At 35.4% G+C, this 22,921-nt stretch overlaps 1 protein-coding gene across 1 annotated transcript in view; it reads right to left on the reverse strand.

Moving 5' to 3' along the window:
* CNTN6 (contactin 6) overlaps positions 1–22,921 on the reverse strand; it is a 310,426-nt gene that overhangs the window by 39,258 nt on the left and 248,247 nt on the right. Inside the window, 1 exon segment of the mRNA XM_070455653.1 lies at positions 10,074–10,201. Coding sequence (XP_070311754.1) covers positions 10,074–10,201 — 128 coding nt within the window.

Here is a 22,921-nt window from a genome sequence, read left to right on the forward strand (position 1 = left end):
GCATATTCCAAATTAAGAAAATTGATAAGATTATGAGGAACTAGCAAAGGAAATTGAAAATGAGTGACTCAAGATGTTAAAGAAAAATCTGACAAATACTGTGTCTTGGCAATGAAGTGGGAAATGTATATCAAGAAGAATGTGATCAGTAGTCTGATAGAATAAGAAAGATGAAGACTGAGAACTGACCACTGGACTAAACACTGTGGAGGCTACTAGTCACCATGTTAAGAGCAGTTTTGATGCCTGGTTGCATGGATTCAAAACAGAATGGACAAGAAAGATTGAAAAACACAAGCTCATACAGACAAATTTTTAAAAGAGCTTTGGTATAAAGGGGAAAAGTCCAATATGGCAGTAGCCATAGGGTGAATCATGGTCAGAAAATGACTATTTTTTAAATTATGTGAGTATAGTGGTGGGAATGATACCTCAGAGGGGATAATAGAGATGAAAAAGACAAAGTGAGGGAGAGGGACAAGAAAGGGGTGGGAGAGAGAAAAAGAGGGAGAGAGAGGGAGGGAGGTTTGAAAGAGAGAGGCTGAAAGAGACAGAAAGGGAGAAGGAGAAAGAGAGAGAGAGAATATCCCTAAATGTGAGAAGGAATTAATCTACTGTACAAGTGGAAGAGGTGAGTTCATGACCCATATCTCCCAAATTGTGCTTTCCAATTTACTTGATACATTTTGTTTAAGCAAAACATAGCTAAAACTTGACTTTTTCTAAATATTAGATGAGAAAAATAGTATCACAGTAAAAATATGATGTACAATATACTGGTAATGATAATTGAGTATATAGTATTTATTTCAAGTTCTTCATAAACATCTAATAAATGATGCCAAAGAAATTTATTTTCTAAGATATAAATCCACCAAAACAGAGATCAAGAGTGGAGACAAAATCTGAGAAACTGTAATGAATTTGAATGGTTTCTAATTGACTTACTATAAAGGTCAATCACAGGCTGGCAGTGGGAAGACAGAGGAGAAAATTTATTTAGCATGTCTTTATGTATTCATTCATTTTGGAATTTATGAATAGGATGTTATTTGGTTTCTAGAGTATTTTCCCATCTAAGAAGAAGACCAGCAAATTACTTTGCTGAGAGAATATAAAACATAGGGTCTTTGAACTGCCTATCACCAAGCACAGTTGAAGGTCAGGGAAATCCTACTGAAAATACGGGAATTAAGGAAATATGTACACAATGAGTGCTGAGATTTGTGTGTTGTAACCCAATTCAGCTCTGAGAGTGCTGTCTACTTGGCCTTTGTTCTCTAGACAGGAAACCTGGGAGGGAAGTGAGGGACAGTTGTCCTAGGAATCAGATGAGCCTAAAGAGAAAATACTCCAGTAATTTTCTTAGGGTTCTCCAAAGAAATATCCTGACCAGATCATCTAAATATGAAGTTAAATCATTCAAAATTCCCACTCTTGATTAGAGCTTTCTGTAAGATTTTTAGTGATCTAAATATGAGCAGACAACAGTTCCATGATGTATCTTCAAACACCTCTTAATAAAGGATAGGACTTAAAGAGAAAAGAAAGTAGTTTGGGAAAAGAGAGACCTTGCAGGAAAAAAAAAAAAAAACTAGAAAAAAGAAAAAACTACAAGCAATACTTGCAGAGGAAAGGAAGAAAACAGCAAGATGTTCTTTAAAAGAATAGCCAGAAAATAAAAAGACACTTAGAAAAAAAAATTTTTTAAGCAAATATACAAAAGAAAATCTTAAAGGTAAAGTTAAGAAAATATCCTAGAAGGTAAAACAAAAACAGCTATAAAATGGATATGAGGATATAGAAACATTATATATAACATATATACATATATAAAACATAAACATATAGAGAGACTATACCTATCTAAATATATATATATATATATATATAATTCAATAAATTCTACACATAGATGAGTAGATACATACACACATGCATACATACACTCATAAACTTGAATACCAGTCTAGGAAATCTATTATAAATGGGCATTTCAAAAAAGAAATGGAGTAAATTATTACTTAGAAAGATATCCCAGGCCCAAAGAGCTATGAGCTTCCAGAATGACAAAGTGCACCAAATGCCCTGTAAAAAGGCTGAAAATAGATTCACACCAATCGTCATGTAATTGTGGGACACTTGGGGAAAAAAAGACTTCTAGACAGAGAGAGAGAGAAAAGATGTCACGAACAACAGGTCAGAAATCAAAATGGTTTCAGCTTTTAGAGCAGAGTAAGATTACCAAATTTATGAAAAATCATGATTTCCAATCCAGGATTCTGTTTCCAATTAAAGCATCAGTCAAATGGCAGCTTAGTGTAAAGACCTTTTCAAACACAAAAGATCTCAAAAAAAAAAAAACATTTTTATTGATTTCTTTCTCAAAAATCCAGTGGAAGATGCAGTCTATTCAAACGAGGAAGTGTGTCAAGAGAAAGGCATGGTGCTTAGGCAACCAGGCTCCCTGACAGAAAGGCAGATCAATATCAAAGGAAGAAAGTAGAGATAGAATTGAGAAACGAATTGTTGTCAGGTCCATAGAAAACTAAGCAAACAAACAAGAAAATTACTAACTTTAGGGAAAGCAAGCACAGGGAAATCAAAGCTAATACTCTGAAATAAACCCTACAGAGAAGACAAACAAACAAGGAAATTGGTGTGATGGAGTCTAATTCCCCACCTCTAGCAAGACAGAAATGGAGGAGTTTTTAATCTTTATTTAATATACTTTTCCTCTCTGTACCTGTATTTTCAGTAGGCTTGGTTGTTTTATATCCTCTTAGCCAGTGCAAAATGATCTGCTCAGACACGTGTTTTTCAGATTAAAATCTATGTGCAGTGTTTCATATTCATATTGTATTCTACCACAGGCAGAGTATAATTTAATTCCAGTGCACAAAGCAACCATGGTCAATATATTATAGTATCCCTGCAGTTACCATTACCCATTTATCTTCCACTTCAATATTTAAATGATTTGAAGCAAATATTAAAAGACTACTCTGAACCCCTGAGTAAAAGAAACAAATGAAGAACCATCTGGAGAAAGTAATTGTCTTAAATTTAAGTTGTCTAAATGAAAAAACAGGTCTAAGTATCATGCAGGGTAACACTGAAAAATTCCCTAGCAAGTAATATAAAATGTAAATACAGATCTTCTGTATTAACAAGCAATCAAAACAGGGCCTTACATCTGTTTAAAAAGAGCATGCACTGTAGATTCTGCTTAATGAATTAAATACGCCAACAACTCACTTTCAAGAGATTAATACATAATAGGCAATGACTATTTATGGATCATATTTATATTTCCTATAAATAGATAATGTTCACTCAGTCCTCCAACTGTAACTTTATTCTGGGTTGTCGTAAAAACCAGGTTGAAATGTTCCGTAGCTTTATAAGAAATGAAATTAGAAAATTTTAATTTTGCCTGGCTACAGGACCTAATAGAAAATGTTTCCTCCTGAATGTTTGTGTTAGGTTTGCATACGTTCATGCTGAGTTTTCAGTTGTGTCCAACTCTTTGTGACCCTATAGACCATAGCCCACCAGGCTCCTCTGTCCATGGGATTCTCCAGGCAAGAATACTGGAGGGGGTTGCCATGCCCTCCTCCAGGAGATCTTCCCCACCCAGGGATTGAATCTCTGTCTCTTATACTGGCAGGCAGGTTCTTTACCACTAGTGCCACCTGAGAAGCCCTATGTTAGGTTTAGGGAAGATGAGGTAAGAAAATAAAATCCAGAAGAGGAAAATTAGAGTCAATTAATTCTGTTGATTATTTTTCCCCTCTGCACTCCCTCACCCCTTTTCCTACCCTATTCATTTTCTTGACTTGAATGAATTTGCTAATAACTCTTTCTTTGAGTATTCAGGATCCATAGACTGAAAAGCTTGCATATGCGTGTTTTTTTTTTTTTAATATTGGGATGACACATATTTTTCCTTAAAAAAAAAAAAAGCACTAGCGCTTGAGTGACCACTGTGCTAGTTTAGAAATAGAAAATCCAAGGAACAGAGAAGTCTATTCACTACTTTAGCCTCAGAATGGAATCATGGCAAAAAAAAAGACTGAACTTCCAATTGTTAACCAAATACTTAGGGTACAGTGTGAATAAATTTGAGAGGGAAAATGAAGGCAAAGGTATTTAAAATTCAAGATTTTTTTTTTGTACTGCACAGACTAAACCCACTGTTGGTAAAGTTTTGCTTAGTTTTGCTCATTTTTTAAAAAATTTTAATTTTTTCCCATTTATTTTTATTTACAATATTGTAGTGGTTTTTGCCATACATTGACATGAATCAGCCATGCATTTACATGAGTTTCGCTCAATTTTAATAAAGAGAAGGTTGATGGCTAGTGGTTTAAGTCAAGTGAGGGAAGTCAGATACCAAAGAGTGAGTATGTACTGTATTTTATGATGGTATTTGTATGACATATATGGCATAAAAAAATCATGACAGTTGTTGCTTTTAGGAATAGGGTGGGGCCAGGGAGGGGCGTGAGGGAACAATCTATGTGAAAGTGAAAGTGTTAGTAATTCAGCTGTGTTCTACTCTTTGCGACCTCATGGGCTGTAGCCTGTCAGGCTCCTCTGTCCATGGAATTCTCCAGGCAAAATGCTGAGGTGGGTTGCCATTCCTTTCTCCAGGGGATCTTCCCAACCCAGAGATTGAATCCAGGTCTCCAGTATTGCAGGCAGATTCTCTACTGTCTGAGCTACCAGGCAAGCTGATAATGTATTTTGGTAGACTTTGGGGTTACAGGGGTGAATGCATTAGCCAAAATTCAGCAACTGTACACTTAAGACTTATATGTTTCTTTGCATATGTAAAGTTTACTTAAATGATAATGAGTGTAATCAAATATTGAACTATATTTAATAAATTAAAATGAAGTATTTAGAGGGAAGTACTAATATCTGCAAATTACTGTGTCTTTTTCTGAACTTTAAACAATGCCATGTGAAATTATCTCATGTAATTATTATTATGTAACTTTACTGGAATGTAAAAAAGAAGAGTAAAAAGAGTTCTGCCACTTAATATCAATAACACAAGGACCTTGTCAAGTAATTTTAGCCCTTTATACCTCAATCTCTAATGATCATTTGCATCAAAGTGTTGTTCTGAGGGTTCAGTGAGATGACATACATAAGGGACCTGTCACAATGCCTGGAGCAGAGTATGTACTTGATAAAATATATTAATGATGATAATAAATAATGCAACATTAATAACAGCAAAAACAAACTCTTTAGGATCTCATGCTAATTCATAATTGAACTAATAAATCTAATTTTCAAAGTCTCTGCTTTTCACCACTTTAAGAAGTGGTATATGCTCATCTATTTGCTTTAATTGGCACAAACCACAAGCTATACATCCCCTATTTTTATTCAGAATAAATAAAACAACGCAAAATTTTCACCAATAGTAAGTTTGGTGACAATTTTCTTGAATAATCAAAAAATGTGCAAATTTATAATTATAATTAATATACAATGCCCATCCTATTAGATATTGTATAATATATATTTAAAAGGAAAAAAGCTGCTTAACATACCTGGAAATTTTATTTGAGTGATATGTGCCAGATTTTTAAGACTATGATCTAAATTGTTATGAAGGCCAAAGTATTATTGACATTATTGGGTTTCCGTACATGAATGCTTTTTTGTTTTTTTTCTCCTTTATTCTTGAATTATGAAATTCTCAAGAACTCACTTGGCATTATTTTCAATGTTGGAGGGGGGAATGAAAATTTCATATCTAGACAGTGTAAAAATTCAGTATATATTTTTTCACCTTACAAATACTTCCATTAAAAAATTTTAAGTCAAAGTCTTTTTTATATTAAATCTTTTAATTCATTCTTTGTAGAAAATTGGGATGTAGAACTAAACATTTGGGGAGAGACATTAGCAGTACTCGGAGAATTCAGCCACTACAAATAATGGATATATTCCATTGTGTCTTGTCACCTCTGTGAAATTGTATTTTCGTTTACTCAGGAAAGCTGGGCTTCTAGATACAGCTGAGTTAAACACCTCAAATCTTTTAAACTGCCATGGAAAGCCACAAGGCCTCCAATTATCTGCCTATCTTAGTATTTCTCTTAGTAAATGTAGAATCACATTAGTGAACACCCTCTTCTGCTAGAGAAAATGGATAGGCCACTCTCCATGCTGGTATAATAAAGACTTCTATCACAAAGAATAAACAACTAAATGAGCAGCAATAAACTTAATTTGCACATTAGATATGCTTTTCCAAGTTCCGACATTTCAGTTGAAAATAATGCTGAAGCAATGAGGCCTATAATTGAACATCCAAAACTTCTCCAGTGGGGAAACAAAAACAAATGTTGCCTGCAAACAAGATAATTTCTAGAGCCTGCTGTTTCTGTGCTTTTTAATAATTTTCCAAATGCCAGATCAAATAATTTTCCCTTTTATGTGACTTTCATATACCTCTTAGTGTATGCACACATTGTAATTTTACAAGTCCTCAAAACGAAGACATTTAAACTCTCTTTCCTTTCAATTTTCTGTTTGTGCCCATGGAACATGTCCTCAAATTACCCTGGGCATCTTCTGAGGCTCTGGCAAGGCTGGTGCTAATTGCACTTCCAATGTTTGAATGGCAAATTGCTTTATCCTGCTGCATTAGTGAAATAGAAATTTCCAACATACAGTGTAGATAACTTCAGAATCCTCTTAACACAGATAAGCCATATCAGCTAAAAACTAAGCTAAAATATCTTACTCTTGTAACTATTATCTTTTTACACGTTATCTAGCAACAATGTTTCTTGCATGACTGAGGCTGATAAGTAAATTCAAAGAAAGATGATTGTTTTATCAGTTTTACTGAAATTTCTCATTTGCTCTTTACCACCATATTACCAGAAAGGTCACTGTAAGCTGATCTTGATTTGAGAGACAAAATTATATTTGATGCTGTAATGACAATAAATGAACACTAGAGACAGGAAAATACAAACACGTACACATATAGAGGCACACATACACACACACACACACATTTGCAAGCACACAGAAAAATATTAAATTGTCTTCACAAACAGCCAGATGGCTGCTCTTAATAGTCAAGAAAATGACTGAATCAATGCATACTATTATGTTTCCTTCTCAGATTACAGCTTCAATTCTATAGGTTGTAAAATAATAATTTTTGGCAGTGATACCTTCAACATTCCTACATGAAAGGGAACTAGAGACAGCAGTCTCATTAAGAGGATATGCTAATGATAGACTTATCTGAGAACTATTTTGTATAAGAATCCCACAGTGTATGCATTACACATCAGTAATAAAGCAAAGTTTCTAAATATGCTTTTATATTTTGTGTTTATGTAGTTTTTAAATGTATATGTTATGTATGTGTGTTTATTTTTATTACATTAATAGCTACTGTCAATGGCAAAGAAGCAAAAAAATCTCCAAATCCCCTTGAAATGAGATGTGGATATTTCATGAAGGCTAAAAATAACAAACACACATTCCTTCCCATCATGGGATATAAATGACTGAAAATAATGATATTCATGCATATTGATTTAAGTCCTTTTGCATATGTAAATCATCTGGTATTGTACTGAAAATATAAGAACAGTGAGTTCTGTCCATGAAGTATTTTAGATTTTCATGTAGCTTCCTATTTGTTCCCCCTTGCAGAGTGTGGAGTTCTCTGTGCATTAAAATCATGTAACTACAAACACTAAAATTGGAAAAGTGAAAGCATTTAGAAGTTTATTATTTGCCTTTGAAGTGCTCTACTACGAAGTAGTCTAACAAGTATAAATCCTGAAAAATTGAAAACTCAGATTTTAGAGCAGAGAAGTCAGGATAGAAATTATCTCTGAGAACCAAGGGGGATAAGGTGAGATCCTTTCACTCAATAAATAAATATTTAGTAAACACATACAGTTCCCAGGACTGTACTAAAATTTGTGATAATGTTGCCTTTTTCATTTCTTTTTTAGAAGAAGGGAAAGATAGGGAGAAAATACATGTGAATAAGTGAATCATATCGTTTGTAGGAAGATGAAATATGCTACAAAAGAAGGAAAAGTGGAGAAGATGAAGATGACCAGAATGCAGGTTGAGATAATTTTGTTTTAGTATCTCCAGCAAAGGACATTAGAAATAAGCAAAACTATGTCAGCTTTTTAACTGAGCCATCTTATTTAATTATTTTCTTACTCACAGAGAAATTAGAGTACCTGGAGATTATGGTGTGTTTTATGGAAAATCCCCAAATACCCATCAATTTGTTTCTGTCCTAAGAATCAGGAACCTACATGGCTATGTTTCACTTCTGAAGTATGCACATGCTATCTTTAGAACTGAGCAGATGTTTTTGAGTTTCTCATATTTATGTGAATCTTCTCACATGGTTTTTCTTCCATTGATTAGTGATGTACAATCATTATGATGCCAAAGGCAAAAGAAAATATTGAGGAAGAGAAACTATCTGTGTTGCTTAATCTATTTATAAATTTTTTTTTTCGCTACTCTTTGGGGTGAAAGGATCTCGTCATTGTATTTTAGCAGCAAACTGTTGGTCCCGCTTACCCATCACCAGTAGTCCACCAAAACTTTTGAGAAACTACATTTTCACTGCTGATGTGTTCTATCTTTAATATTTCATGTTTTAATTCCTTCTGGATTTCTCCATACCTAGAAAAATTAACTGCATGTCTTTCCAGCATATATTAATCTTCTATTGTAATATAATGAATGAATACCACCCATAGTGTCTAAATTGGAAATAAGGTAATTTCTTTTTCTTCCCTTGATGGACATGTTATTTCTTCAAACATAAAGCATTCACACTTTTCAGTACATGAGTATTACCAAAAAGTTGCTGGGGAAATTCTCTATCATTAAATATAATTATAGCACATTCCTTAAAACATTAAGTCCATATCAGTCTTAAAAACCTGATGACAATACAGTATTAAAGAAGTGAAATTTTTCAAAATATGCCACACTGCTTAGATTTTTACACAAGTTCTATCATTTACATTTCCCTTGACTGTTTCAGACAATTGTTGGCATAATATAATAGGCTTAAGATAAAGTTGGCAGAAATATCTTCTAGGGATAAAAGTGGGTGTTTATTTTCCTTTAGACATTTTAAAGGATAATTGTTGGGTAGTAGCTAAGTACTTTATATTGAACTTATTTATTTCTAATAGAAATGATGATAAAACACCAATTGCTGAATTTAATCATTTGGGCTTAATAACCTGCTTGGACTCCTCTCTCAAGACAGTCATTTTGATCATCCAGGAGGCAATGAAATGAAAAAGTGACCTGGCTTCCCCTAAACATACTAGTTTTATGAGCTGAGATTCAATAAAGTAGCAGAGATGGAGAATAGGAGCGTCTAATCCTAATTATGTCCCTTGGTGATATATGTAGTTACATTTGGACTGATGCTAGCTTAAAAGTTTCAAGAAGAGAGTGTGCAGTTTTACCATCTGAAATCGGGTGAACATATCCATTTACTGTGATGGGAATCTAATAATGATTTACATGTCACCAATATTTTAATTTTTTTTCTCTTTGTAAAGAACTGCTTATTAAGGTGAATGCAAGAAAGTCTGCATTTCACTAGTTATAGTTAAGTACCCAGAGTTATAGAAACAAATGAATTGACTATGTACTTGGCAACCTTACATCCAGGTAAAATTTTCACACAATTGAGAGTTTCTGAAAGAAACCTGACTAACATCATCAAAATATTCATCAATTCCTCTCACTGAGGCATTTGTGGAAATCCGCGTATTTTAAGTGCAGGTTTAGTTTTGTCTCATTACTCACTGGACAGTTTTTGAACTTTCAAGCTATTCACATCTACCATGCTGTTCCACTGGCAAAGTGAGCATGCTATTAATAAATATAAGGGCACTACTCAAATAAGTTGTGAAATCAAATATTTCACATATGCAGTATGATGCAGGGTTGACTGTGATAGAGGTCGGGTATGCATACGTGTCTCCAGTGTTCATCAAACACAAACAAAGATAGTAAAATACCTTTTATGATGAGGCTGCCAGTGTTCTTTGCAACACCAAACTGATTTGTAGCTATGCAAGTATATAATCCGGCATCCGACCTGGTAACATTATATATTTTGAGGCTACCGTCCTCCAAGAGAAACACTCTAAAAAGAAAATTTATAATTAATATAAGTAAGGTTCTATAAAACTGGTAAGTTTCAACCTCTTACTTTCATTTTAAAGCATTTCTAAAACCATGGCTGTATTTGATAATATGAATATATCCCTTTCCTATTATTCTGCTTTTAATTGTGAGTAATCTCTGAATCTGCATGTTAGAAAAAATGGCAACTGCTTTTATTCTGACACAGTATTGACCATTATTTATGCTGTCACTTGAATTATCATTGGTGATACCAATGCACATTAAAAATCAAATGAGTGCTTGATGCTGCAATGCCCATTTGCTTGATTAAAAACAAATGTAACTATTCACTGTGCATTTTGAAAAGTCAAGTCTATGTTGAAAATTGAAGTTGGTGTTAGAGACAAGCAAGCTGATTTTCACACTGTTAACTCTGGCTTTATAAACCTGTTTTTACTTAGGACTTTCCGCTACCAAACAATAGGTTCTCAACCTGGATGATAGTTGCCTCTGCTAGTGAGCTAAGGACCCATCCACATGGTGCCACAGATAAAGGGCTCAGGCCCATCTTATGTGGCCTATTCCATCAAAAGGAGAAAGAAAGGAGTAAAATGAGTGAAGACTTCAAAAATTAGACTGAATTAAATACTCCTAAAATACATGTAATTATATAGTATACAATGGAGGGATAGCTATTTAAGAATTTTCAGCCTTTCATAAAATGGTTCTTATGAAATTTTCTCTGAAACTCGGAAATAGTCAAAAGCAAACATCAGAACACTGTTGTAATCAAGGGAAACCCTAAGATTGGTTTCTTGGCAAAATCATCATCAGTGTTTTAATAAGAAGACAAAATGAAACAAAAGAACATGTACCTGATTTTGTCTTATAAATTTAATTTATGATCTTTTAAAAACACAGACTGCTGTATTCAAAATGGATAACCAACAAGGAAGGACCTATCATATAGTACCTGGAACTCTACCCATTGTTATATGCCAGCCTGAATAGGAGGGGAGTTTGTGTCACCTGAAATTACAACATTGTTAATTGGCTATGCCCCAATACAAAATAAAAAGTTGAAAGTTTGAAAAAAACAAAACAAAAGTGTAAAAGCACTAGCTAGGTAGTCAGTACTGCATAAAAATAAGTAGTGAAAACTCATTTGTAATGACAGTGGTTTTAAAGGAAAGAAAGGGATGTGGCATGCATATCACATCTATTAAAAATAGCAAAACCATATTTGTTTCATTGCAAACATATCATTGTTTCTAATATGTTTATTACAGGAAATGTAGCTAATATAATTAATTACCCAATTTGAAACACAGAGAATATTAGCCAACTACAATTTGTACCAAACCAGCTTCCGATGTTGATTTATTATTAGTGATGAGTCCCATATTCTATTGCCAACTGAGTGAAAGGAGCCACTTCTGGGTTTAGAATGTTCCATGACACATAATCAGAAGTTTTTAAGTCATTATCTTGGAGTATTTCCCATTAGCAAATAATTGATATCTTATTTAATTTCTGAAATGTCTAGATTTCTTGAGCCCAATTTATGCTAGCACTTGAATCATATTGTTAATGAACAGTTACAAAGATATTCCAGTATGTAGCAAGGGTCTGGCCCCAAACAATTCCTTATCTGATTCAATTAGAAGAAATCGATGTGAGATACATTTGGGTGCATAATTTACCTCTAGAATTTAGGAAAAAGTAAGAATTTTAAGCAACATAGAAACATTAAATTTTTGCCAAAATAATTTTAGATGTTAAAAATATATACCTGCTGATAGCTAAAGGCCATCAAACTTCCCAACTAGTAATGTCAATACTTGTATGTCATATAATGTTTCAGTTAACTTGCAGAAAAGGAAAATTCATATAAACTGTGGTTTATTATTACCTGAGTATACCACTCTTTTAACTCATTGTATATGTTCAGTAGTTTGTTAAATTGAACTGAAATTGTCATCATTGAAACAGATTATTTCTTTTGAAATCTTAGTCAATCAATAGACATTTCTCAAGGTTGGGATAATAAGAAGGCATACTAACACTAGGAAAAGATAAAATCTGTCCAAATCAAAGCAGCTAATAAGCATCAAAGAATGAATTGAACATTGCAACTGAGTGCTCATGCTTTTTCAAAAATCATTGCTTTGCCTCACTTGCAGTAAATAATTGTGCATGTTGTCTATAACATTCAATAAATATCCATTGAGTCATCATTAGATGGCTTAAGATAATCTTAGGTGTTTATGCCTCAAAATGTGGTCTCATCCCAGACCTACTGAATCAAACTTTGCATATTAACATGATTTTCAGTAATTTGTATGCACAATAATATTTGAGAATATTGTTCAATTCTTTATAAGTAAGATTTTAGTCTGTATTATTGACTATGCCAAAGCCCTTGACTGTGTGGATCACAATAAACTGAAGAAAATTCTGAAAGAGATGGGAATACCAGACCACCTGACCTGCCTCTTGAGAAACCTGTATGCACGTCAGGAAGCAACTGTTAAAACTGGACATGGAAATATAGACTGGTTCCAAATAGGAAAAAGAGTACGTCAAGGCTGTATATTGTCACCCTGCTTATTTAACATATGCAGAGTATATCATGAGAAATGCTGGGCTGGAGGAAGCACAAGCTGGAATCAAGATTTCCGGGAAAAATATCAATAACCTCACATATGCAGATGACACCACCCTTATGGCAGAGAGTGAAGAACTAAAGAGCTTCTTGATGAAAGTGAAAGAGGAGAGTGAAAAAGTTGGCTTAAAGCTCAACATTCAGAAAACTAAGATCATGGCATCCAGTCCCATCACTTCATGGAAAATAGATGGGGAAACAGTGGAAACAGTGACTGACTTTATTTTGGGCGGCTCCAGAATCACTGCAGATGGTGATTGCAGCCATGAAATTAAAAGACGCTTACTCCTTGGAAGGAAAGGTATGACCAACCTAGACAGCCTATTAAAATGCAGAGACATTACTTTGCCAACAAAGGTCTGTCTAGTCAAGGCTATGGTTTTTCCAGTAGTCATGTATGGATGTGAGAGCTGAACTGTAAAGAAATCTGAGCACAGAACAATTGATGCTTTTGAACTGCAGTATTGGAGAAGACGCTTGAGAGTCCCTTGGACTGCAAGGAGATCCAACCAGTCCATCCTAAAGGAAATCACTACTAGGGGTTCATTGGAAGGACTGATGTTGAAGCTAAACTCCAATATTTTGGCCACTTGATGTGAAGAGCTGACTCATTGGAAAAGACCCAGATGTTGGGAAAGATTGAAGGCAGGAGGAGAAGGGGACGACAGAGGATGTGATGGTTGGATGGCATCATCAACTCAATGGACATGAGTTTGAGTAAACTCCGAGAGTTGGTGATGGACAGGGAGGCCTGGCGTGCCGCAGTTCATGGGGTCGCAAGGAGTCAGACACGACGGAGCGACTGAGCTGAACTGAAGAATCCATTTTGTTTTCGTAAGGTCAGTGTGCAAAAAGGACTTCCCTGGTGGCTGAAATCGTAAAGAATCTGAGTGCAATGCAGGAGACACAGGTTCAGTCCCTGGGAAAGGTAGATCCCCTGGAGAAGGGAATTGCTACCCACTCTGGTATTCTTGCCTGGAAAATTCCATGGACAGAGGAGCCTGGCGGGCTATAGTTCATGGGATCACAAAGAGTCGGACAAGACTGAGGGACTAACACACTCACAATATGCAAAAATGTACAAAAGAATAAGAAATCTTAGATTTAAATGTTTTATAAAAACATTTTATGAAACCAAACTAGTTTTTATGAAACCAAACTAGTAAACAAACCAATTTTTCATTTATTAAAAAATAGATAATTGAGCGTGTAATTCTCCCTAGTTAACTAGGATATAGAAAGCCAGACATTTACCATAATTTGAGATTTTAATGCAATAAGTAAGTGGTATGAATATTTCAGATTATTTTTCATTAATAAGAGATTTAAAATACAGTAAGAAAACTCAATCTTTAATAATGTAGATAGTCAGACTACCTAATCACAGCTGTAAATTTATGCAGAATAATTAAACAAAAACTATTAAAGAAAAGTGAGATTTTCCAATCTGTCACATATCAAAACATGGCTTAGTATAAATGATTAAAAAAAAGAAAGAACACCCAGTTGACTTCAAACTGTATTAAGCAAACTGAGCAATTGACATTTTCAGATAAGGAAGGATGCACATGTCAAAATTAACTGGAACATTTTAATTGATGGTTTTGGTAACATTGATAAAGAATGATAAAGGCTGACTTTTTCTATCCTTCTTTTGGATTATTCTAAAAGATACTTCAAAATGCTATCTGGAGAGTGTAAAGGACATATTAATAAAGTACATTAAACTATTCTATATTTACATAAGCCTCTCTGGCATTTAAAAACAAAACACAACCACAAGTGTAGATATGCTTGGTTATCTAAAAACTGGGAAAACATTCTGGTGATAAAAATGGAAATTTGCATAAATAATTATCAAAGAGAATATAAGCCACAGAGAAGAAAGCAAAAGACATTGAAGTGATTCATTACATATAATACAGGTATATATTTAAATTAGAACTTAAGGCTGAGATTACATTGCTAACAGACAATAGATTATAAAAGCATGTATGAAAATATTAAAGTACCATGGAATATGGTAAGGCTTCTAAAAATTTAGTAGCAGTTTATAGAGTATTTATAGAGATCATCATGCTTCTAAATGTATTCAACAAATATTCATTAAACGTCTATTGTGTTCCAGATACTGTGTTACATATTACAATAGATATGTGAAAAATAGATAATGTCAATATCAAGGTTATTATTTTGCAGAACTAAACTCATTGATCAAAACTGAAGCAGGTTGTGCACTATTATTGCATGCTGTCTGTACAAATCCTCTGCTAAGCACATGTATCCATTCTGTGCTCAGTTGCGTCCAACTCTGTGGCCCCAGGGACTGTCGCTCACCAGGCTCCTCTGTTCATGGGATTTCTCAGGAGAGAATACTGGAGCGGGTTGCCATTTCCTCCTCCAGGGGTTCTTCCCAACCAAAGGGTCAGACACATGTCTCTTAAGTCTCCTGCACTGGCAGGCAGATGTTTTAACCACTAGTGCCACTGGGGAAGCCCTGAAAATGTCAGTTTATTGATTCCTTAAGTAAACCTCTGTGCTCACTATTTGTATCATCCCCATTTTACAAGTCAGGAAAACGAGGCATGGAAAGAAGGGGGTACCTCAATGTACCTGCTAGGTAGTGTAGATTCCAACCATGTCTGTCTCTCTAGAGAAGGAAGCACTTATTTTATTTTTTTCATTTATTTTTATTAGTTGGAGGCTAATTACTTGACAATATTGTAGTGGTTTTTGCCATATATTGACATGAATCAGCCATGGATTTGCATGTATTCCCCATCCCAATCCCCCTTCCCGCCTCCTCCCCACCCCATCCCTCTGGGTCTTCCCAGTGCACCAGCCCTGAGCATTTGTCTCATGCATCCAACCTGGGCTTGTGATGTTTCACCCTTGATAGTATACTTGTTTCAATGGTGTTCTCTCAGAACATCCCATCCCCGCCTTCTCCCACAGAGTCCAAAAGTCTGTTCTGTACATCTGTGTCTCTTTTTCTGTTTTGCATATTGGGTTATTGTTACCATCTTTTTAAATTCTGTATGCATTTTTAAATTCTGTATATGCATTAGTATACTGTATTGGTCTTTATCTTTCTGGCTTACTTCACTCTGTATAATGGGCTCCAGTTTGATCCATCTCATTAGAACTGACTCAAATGGATTCTTTTTAATGGCTGAGTAATATTGCATAGTGTGTATGTACCATAGCTTCCTTATCCATTCGTCTGCTGATGGGCATCTAGGTTGCTTCCATGTCCTGGCAATTATAAACAGTGCTGCGATGAACATTGGGGTGCATGTGTCTCTTTCAGATCTAGTTTCCTTGGTGTGTATGCCCAGGACTGGGATTGCTGGGTCATATGGCAGTTCTATTTCCAGTTTTTTAAGGAGTCTCCACACTGTTCTCCATAGCAGCTGTACTAATTTGCATTCCCACCAACAGTGTAAGAAGGTTCCCTTTTCTCCACACCCTCTCCAGCATTTATTACTTCTAGACTTTTGGATAGCAGCCATCCTGACTGGCGTGTAATGGTACCTCATTGTGGTTTTGATTTGCATTTCTCTGATAATGAATGATGTTGAGCATCTTTTCATGTGTTTGTTAGCCATCTGTATGTCTTCTTTGGAGAAACGTCTGTTTAGTTCTTTGGCCCATTTTTTGATTGGGTCATTTATTTTTCTGGAATTGAGCTGCAGGAGCTGCTTGTATATTTTTGAGATTAATCCTTTGTTGTTTCGTTCGTTATTATTTTCTCCCAATCTGAGGGCTGTCTTTTCACCTTGCTTATAGTTTCCTTTGTTTTGCAAAAGCTTTTCAGTTTCATTAGGTCCCATTTGTTTATTTTTGCTTTTATTTCCAATATTCTGGGAGGTGGGTCATAGAGGATCCTGCTGTGATTCGTGTCGGAGAGTATTTTGCCTATGTTCTCCTCTAGGAGTTTTATAGTTTCTGTTCTTACATTTAGATCTTTAATGCATTTTGAGTTTATTTTTGTGTATGGTGTTAGAAAGTGTTCTAGTTTCATTCTTTTACAAGTGGTTGACCAGTTTTCCCAGCACCACTTGTTAAAGAGGTTGTCTTTTTGCCACTGTATATCCTTGCCTCCTTTGTCGAAGATAAGAAGCACTTATTTTAGCAAGTGCTCTTTCACTTTACCTTTACAAAGTAGTTACTAATGAGGCCAAATGTTTATTTAGGTTTTTTTGTAACATCTTATGGAAAATCCAAATGAACCCTGGCCAACCTAGTAGTTTCTCAGAGTACAAATTTGAATGCATACACACACACACACACACACACACACATGCATATGATAATCTTTAATATTTGGAGAGACAGAGAGAATATTATGAAATTCAGTGAATAAGAGGAGGGGTAAGATAAAGTTACATAGTTTACTCCAGATTCTCTAGGAAACAAAAGTAAGAGTGAAGCAGGTAAACACATGTACATATACATAGGCTTCCCAGGTGGTGCTAATGGTAAAGAACCTGCCTGCCAATGCAGGAGATGCAAGAACGCAGGTTTGATATCTGGGTCTGGGTTGGGACGATCTGCAGGAGTAGGAGATGGCACCCCATCCAATATTTTTGCATGGAAAATTCCAAGTGGATAGTCGCCTGGTGAACCAAAGTCCATGAGGATATATAGAGTATTTGCATAACAATCTCTTTAATAGTGGAGGTTTTTAATTTGACTCCCCAAATTGTGTGTGCACATATGCACATTTTCTCAGGACTCTAAGCTTTTCTGCAATAGTAAAAGCAAGTTTGATATCCCTTACATGGGAGAGTTTTAACCAAAACCATAAGGTGATGATGATGGCAGTACTAATACTAAGGATTAGTTTTCTTCTCTCACACTGTCCTATGCAATAATGGTGTTATCAGTAGTAGTAGTATTTAGCAAACGTGGAGTGGGGCTCAACTGCTTATGATTGAATCTCAATTTAGTTCAGTCACTCAGTCATACCCAGTCTTTGCATATCCATGGACTGCAGCATGCCAGGCCTCCGTGTCCATCACCAATTCCCAGAGTTTACTCAAACTCATGTCCCTTGTGTTGGTGATGCCATCCAACCATCTCATCCTCTGTCTTCCCCTTCTTCTCCTTCCTTCAATCTTTCTAGCATAAGACTCTTTTCAAATGAGTCAGCTCTTCACATCAGGTGGCCACAGTATTGGAGTTTCAGCTTCAACATCAGTCCTTCCAATGAATATTCAGGACTGATTTCCTCTAGGTTGGACTGGTAGGATCTTCTTGCAGTTCAAGAAACTCTCAAGAGTTTGTCCAACACCACAGTTTAAAAGGATCAATTCTTTGACACTCAGCTTTCTTTATAGTCCAACTCTCACATCCATACAGGACTACTGCAAAAAAACATAGCTTTGACTAGACAAACCTTTGTTGGCAAAGTAGTCTCTGCTTTTTAATATGCTGTCTAGATTGGTCATAGCTTTTCTTCCAAGGTGTAAGCTTCTTTTAATTTTATGGCTGTGATCACCATCTGCAGTGATTTTGGAGCGCCCCCCCCCCCCCTGCCAAAATCTGTCGCTGGTTCCACTGTTTCCCCGTCTATTTGTCACTAAGTGAGAAGACTGGATGCCATGATCTTAGTTTTCTGAATTTTGAGCTTTAAGCCAACTTTTTCAGTCTCCTATTTCACTTTCATCAAGGGGCTCTTTAGTTCTTCTTCACTTTCTGCCGTAAGGGTGCTGTCATCTGCATATCTGACCTTACTGATATTCCGCCCGGCAAACTTGATTCCAGCTTGTGTTTCATCCAGCCAGTGTTTCTCATGATGTACTCTGCATATGTTAAATAAGCAGGGTGACAATATGCAGCCTTGATGTACTCCTTTCCCTATTTGGAACCAGTTTGTTGTTCCATGACCATTCTAACTGTTGCTTCTTGAGCTGCATACAGATTTCTCAGGAGGCAGGTCAGGTGGTGTGGTATTTCAATCTCTTTCAGAATTTTCCACAGTTTGTTGTGATGCACATGGTCAAAGGCTTTGGCACAGTCAATAAAGCAGAAATAGATGTTGCTCTGGAACTCTCTTGCTTTTTCAGTAATCCAGCGGATGTTGGCGATTTGATCTCTGGTTCCTCTGCCTTTTCTAAAACCAGCTTGAATGGCTGGAAGTTCACGGTTCACATACTGTTGAAGCCTGGCTTGGAGAATTTTGAGCATTACTTTACTAGTTTGTGAGATGAATCCAATTGTGTGGTAGTTTGAGCATTGCCTTTCTTTGGGACTGGAATGAAAACAGACCTTTTCCAGTCCTGTGGCTACTGCTGAGTTTTCCAAACTTGCTGGCTTATTGAGTGCAGCACTTTCACAGCATCATCTTTGAGGATATGAAATAGCTCAACTGGGATTCCATCAGCTACACTTGCTTTGTTCATAGTGATGCTTCCTAAGGCCCACTTGACTTCTCACACTAGGATGTCTGGCTCTAGGTGAGTGATCACACTATCGTGATTATCTGGGTCATGAAAGTCTTTTTTGTACAGTTCTGTGTATTCTTGCCACCTCTTCTTAATATCTTCTGCTTCTGTTAGGTCCATACCATTTCTGACCTTTATTGAGCCCATCTTTGCATGAAATGTTCCCTTGGTATCTTGAATTTTCTTGAAGAGATCTCTAGTCTTTCCCATTCTATTGTTTTTCCTCTATTTCTTTGCACTAATCACTGAGGAAGCCTTTCTTATCTCTCCTTGCTATCCTTTGGAACTCTGCATTCAAATGGGAATATCTTTCCTTTTCTCCTTTGCTTTCACTTCTCTTCTTTTCACAGCTATTTGTAAGGCCTCCTCAGACAGCCATTTTAATTTTTTGCATTTCTTTTTCTTGGGAATGGTCTTGATCCCTGTCTCCTGTACAATGTCACAAACCTCCGTCTATAGTTCATCAGGCACTCTTAACAGATCTAGTCCCTTAAATCTATTTCTCACTTCCACTGAATTTAACTCAGATGACCATTGTATCTACTGCTGTGGGTAAGAATCCTTTAGAATAAATGGAGTAGTTATGATAGTCAACAGAAGAGTCTGAAATACAGTACTTGGATGCAATCTCAGAAACGACAGAACCATCTCTCTTCGTTTCCAAGGCAAACGATTTAATATCACGGTAATTCAAATCTATGCCCTGACCAGTAATGCTGAAGAAGCTGAAGTTGAACGGTTCTATGAAGACCTACAAGACCTTCTAGGAATAACACCCCCAAAAGATATCCTTTTCATTATAGGGTCCTGGAATGCTAAAGTAGAAGTCAAGAAACACCAGGAGTAATAGTCAGATTTGGCCTTGGAGTACAGAATGAAGCAGGGAAAAGGCTAGTAGAGTTTTGCCAAGAGAATGCACTGGTCATAGAAAACACCCTCTTCCAACAATACAAGAGAAAACTCTACACATGGACATCCAGATGGTCAACATCAAAATCAGATTGATTATATCCTTTGCAGCCAAAGATAGAGAAGCTCTATACAGTCAACAAAAACAAGACCAAGAGCTTACTGTCGCTCAGATCATGAACTCCTTATTGCCAAATTCAACTTGTAGAAAGTAGGGAAAACAACTAGACCATTCAGGTATGACCTAAATCAAATCCCTTATGATTATACAGTGGAAGTGACTGAATCTGAGCCCTCATATTTAATATTTGTATTACTGGGTCCAAGTTATTCAACTGTGCAAGTTGTCAGCTTTCTCATCTGTAACATGGAAATATTAATATTATCTGTGTCACTGAGTCTTGAGGTGAAAATCAGGTAAACTGTTTAGCATGCTTAGCAATATGCCCTACTCCTAGTTAGCCATTAGTAGGTCTTTAATGAATTAATTTTTCATTCTTCTAAACAATGTACGCACTTTTGAAATTCCATGAACAGGAACAGCAGTGAAAGGACAAAGTGTTTTGTCACAGTTCAACAAAGAGACCTAAGAGGTATAGGTTAGACCTTTTAGAAGGATCCTAGTGACAGATTGTCCCCAGCATTTCACTGACTAAGACTCTACACTTAATTCATATCACATCCTGTCTGTACTTGTGGAATCGTTTTTTCTGATCTGCAGCGTTCTCGTTTTTATTTTGGGTACAGAAATAGGCTTCTTGTAAGAACTGGATTAATTAAGTGATACCTATTAATCTTATTTTCGGCTGATACCAGTTTTGGTCTTTGCTTTCCTACATGACTTAGACCAATGTTTTTGAATCTCACTTTGGTTCTTACTCCTGCCTGACATCTTAAAAAAACCCTTTCCTCTGACTGACTCAGTGGTATGGTTTGTGACTTTAACTAAGAGATAGTCATCAGTCCCTGGACTATCTTGGTTTTTGCATCACCAAGTTCTAATACTTAACTGATGGTGTATGTATGTTTCTTCCTTAACTCTTTCTCTGTGATCATTTCACAGTTCAGTGATAACACTGTTCCTCTCCAGTGTCTATTCTCAAATATCCACTTAATTAGAATATTTTACCTGTTCACGCAATCAAATTGAAAAATTTCCCCCAAAGTACCAAAGCTTAGTAGTCTATTTAGACGATTAAATCACAAATTAAGGCATTTACATTTTAAATGTTCTGTAATAATTAGAATTTAAAGACATTTACATGTGTAGATGTATTATGATCATTCAACAATAGAATAATGAATAGTTATAATGTGTAATACATCACATTATTCTTTTAATTGCATTAGGGCATGAATACAAAGGTGGAAATTCAGAACTACAAGCTGTGTCTGACAGTCAAATGACATTGGGAGATTTTATATTGGCATAGAAAAGTAGAAATTTAGAAAAACTGAGCCACCAACATTTGCAAACACTTTAAGGTTAACTGATAAATTGAAGGCAGAGTATATAGTGTGATCGAACGTCCAACATTTCAATCTTCCCACGTCATGGGATGTTAGTAGCACAAAGGGAAAACAAAAGTCATAGATGCCTTAACTAGTTGCTTCTGCTTTTATATCCTTTGCCTTCTACTTTTGAACTATTGTGAATAAAACATCAGGAACATAGACTATGATGTCACATGAACACGTAGGAGTCTTTTACCTGGAACATGTGTCAAATGTTATGTTATTCTAAGGAATTAGTCTACAGACTAGTGTTGAATGTTTTGCCCCTTGCTTTCCCAAGTTGTATGAGATACTTGTTCATTATAAACTTCATAAATGCAATAGATATTGGCATTCACATCCAGTTTATCACTGCATCGAATCTAAAGCATGCCCAATCTTTGATTTACCTACATAGAGAAAAAACAGATCTATATTAAGCAGACACCAGGTGCACAGAAAATGAAGAAGTCTCTGCTCTTTTTGTTTAGTATTAACCATAGCCTATCACAAAATTTTAGGACACAGAAGACTAGTAATAGCTAAATTTCTTAAACTCAGAGAAATTAGGACATTGGGCAATTATAATTTCATATTGCTGAAACTAGAGCAATACTGCTATTTTTATAGTTAGATTATTAACTGGAGTATTGCTTCCAGTTCTGTCTAAAGATAATACTGTAGACCATGAAATTTTAATTGACTGTCTAATTTTACTGATATCTAGAAAATGTAAAATAGATTGGATTAAAATGAGATAAGAAGTAGAAAAGTATGTATAAATTTTGACTCTGCACAATTTAGGTTTTAGGTAAAATGTCCCACTGGAATCCATCTAAGATCAAATATTGATATTACATTTTAATAATTTTAGCACCTGATTAGCATAGTTAAGGTGCAATATCTATGCTAATCTTACTGTCATTTAATAAGTTATCTTTTAAAAAGTACTTATTTTAACAAGCTACAGAAAGTAATATACAAACAAGTAAATACCAATGCTTCCTCATTTAAATCAAAATAAAGGTTTTCTTTTTCATCTTTTTTATGTCGGTAACTTTAAACATCTCTAATGGTATTTATACACAGAAAATATCTCACACCTCTGTCCAGGATAAATTTAAATGTTTAATCAATGGATTATTAAAATGTGTTTTATGATTCTTATAAAATCTTCAGAGTAGTAAAAAACCCAACAGGTAACCTGAAAAAAGAGATAAAA

This window comes from Odocoileus virginianus, chromosome 26 (genome assembly GCF_023699985.2).
Source record: "Odocoileus virginianus isolate 20LAN1187 ecotype Illinois chromosome 26, Ovbor_1.2, whole genome shotgun sequence".
Lineage (NCBI taxonomy): Eukaryota > Metazoa > Chordata > Mammalia > Artiodactyla > Cervidae > Odocoileus > Odocoileus virginianus.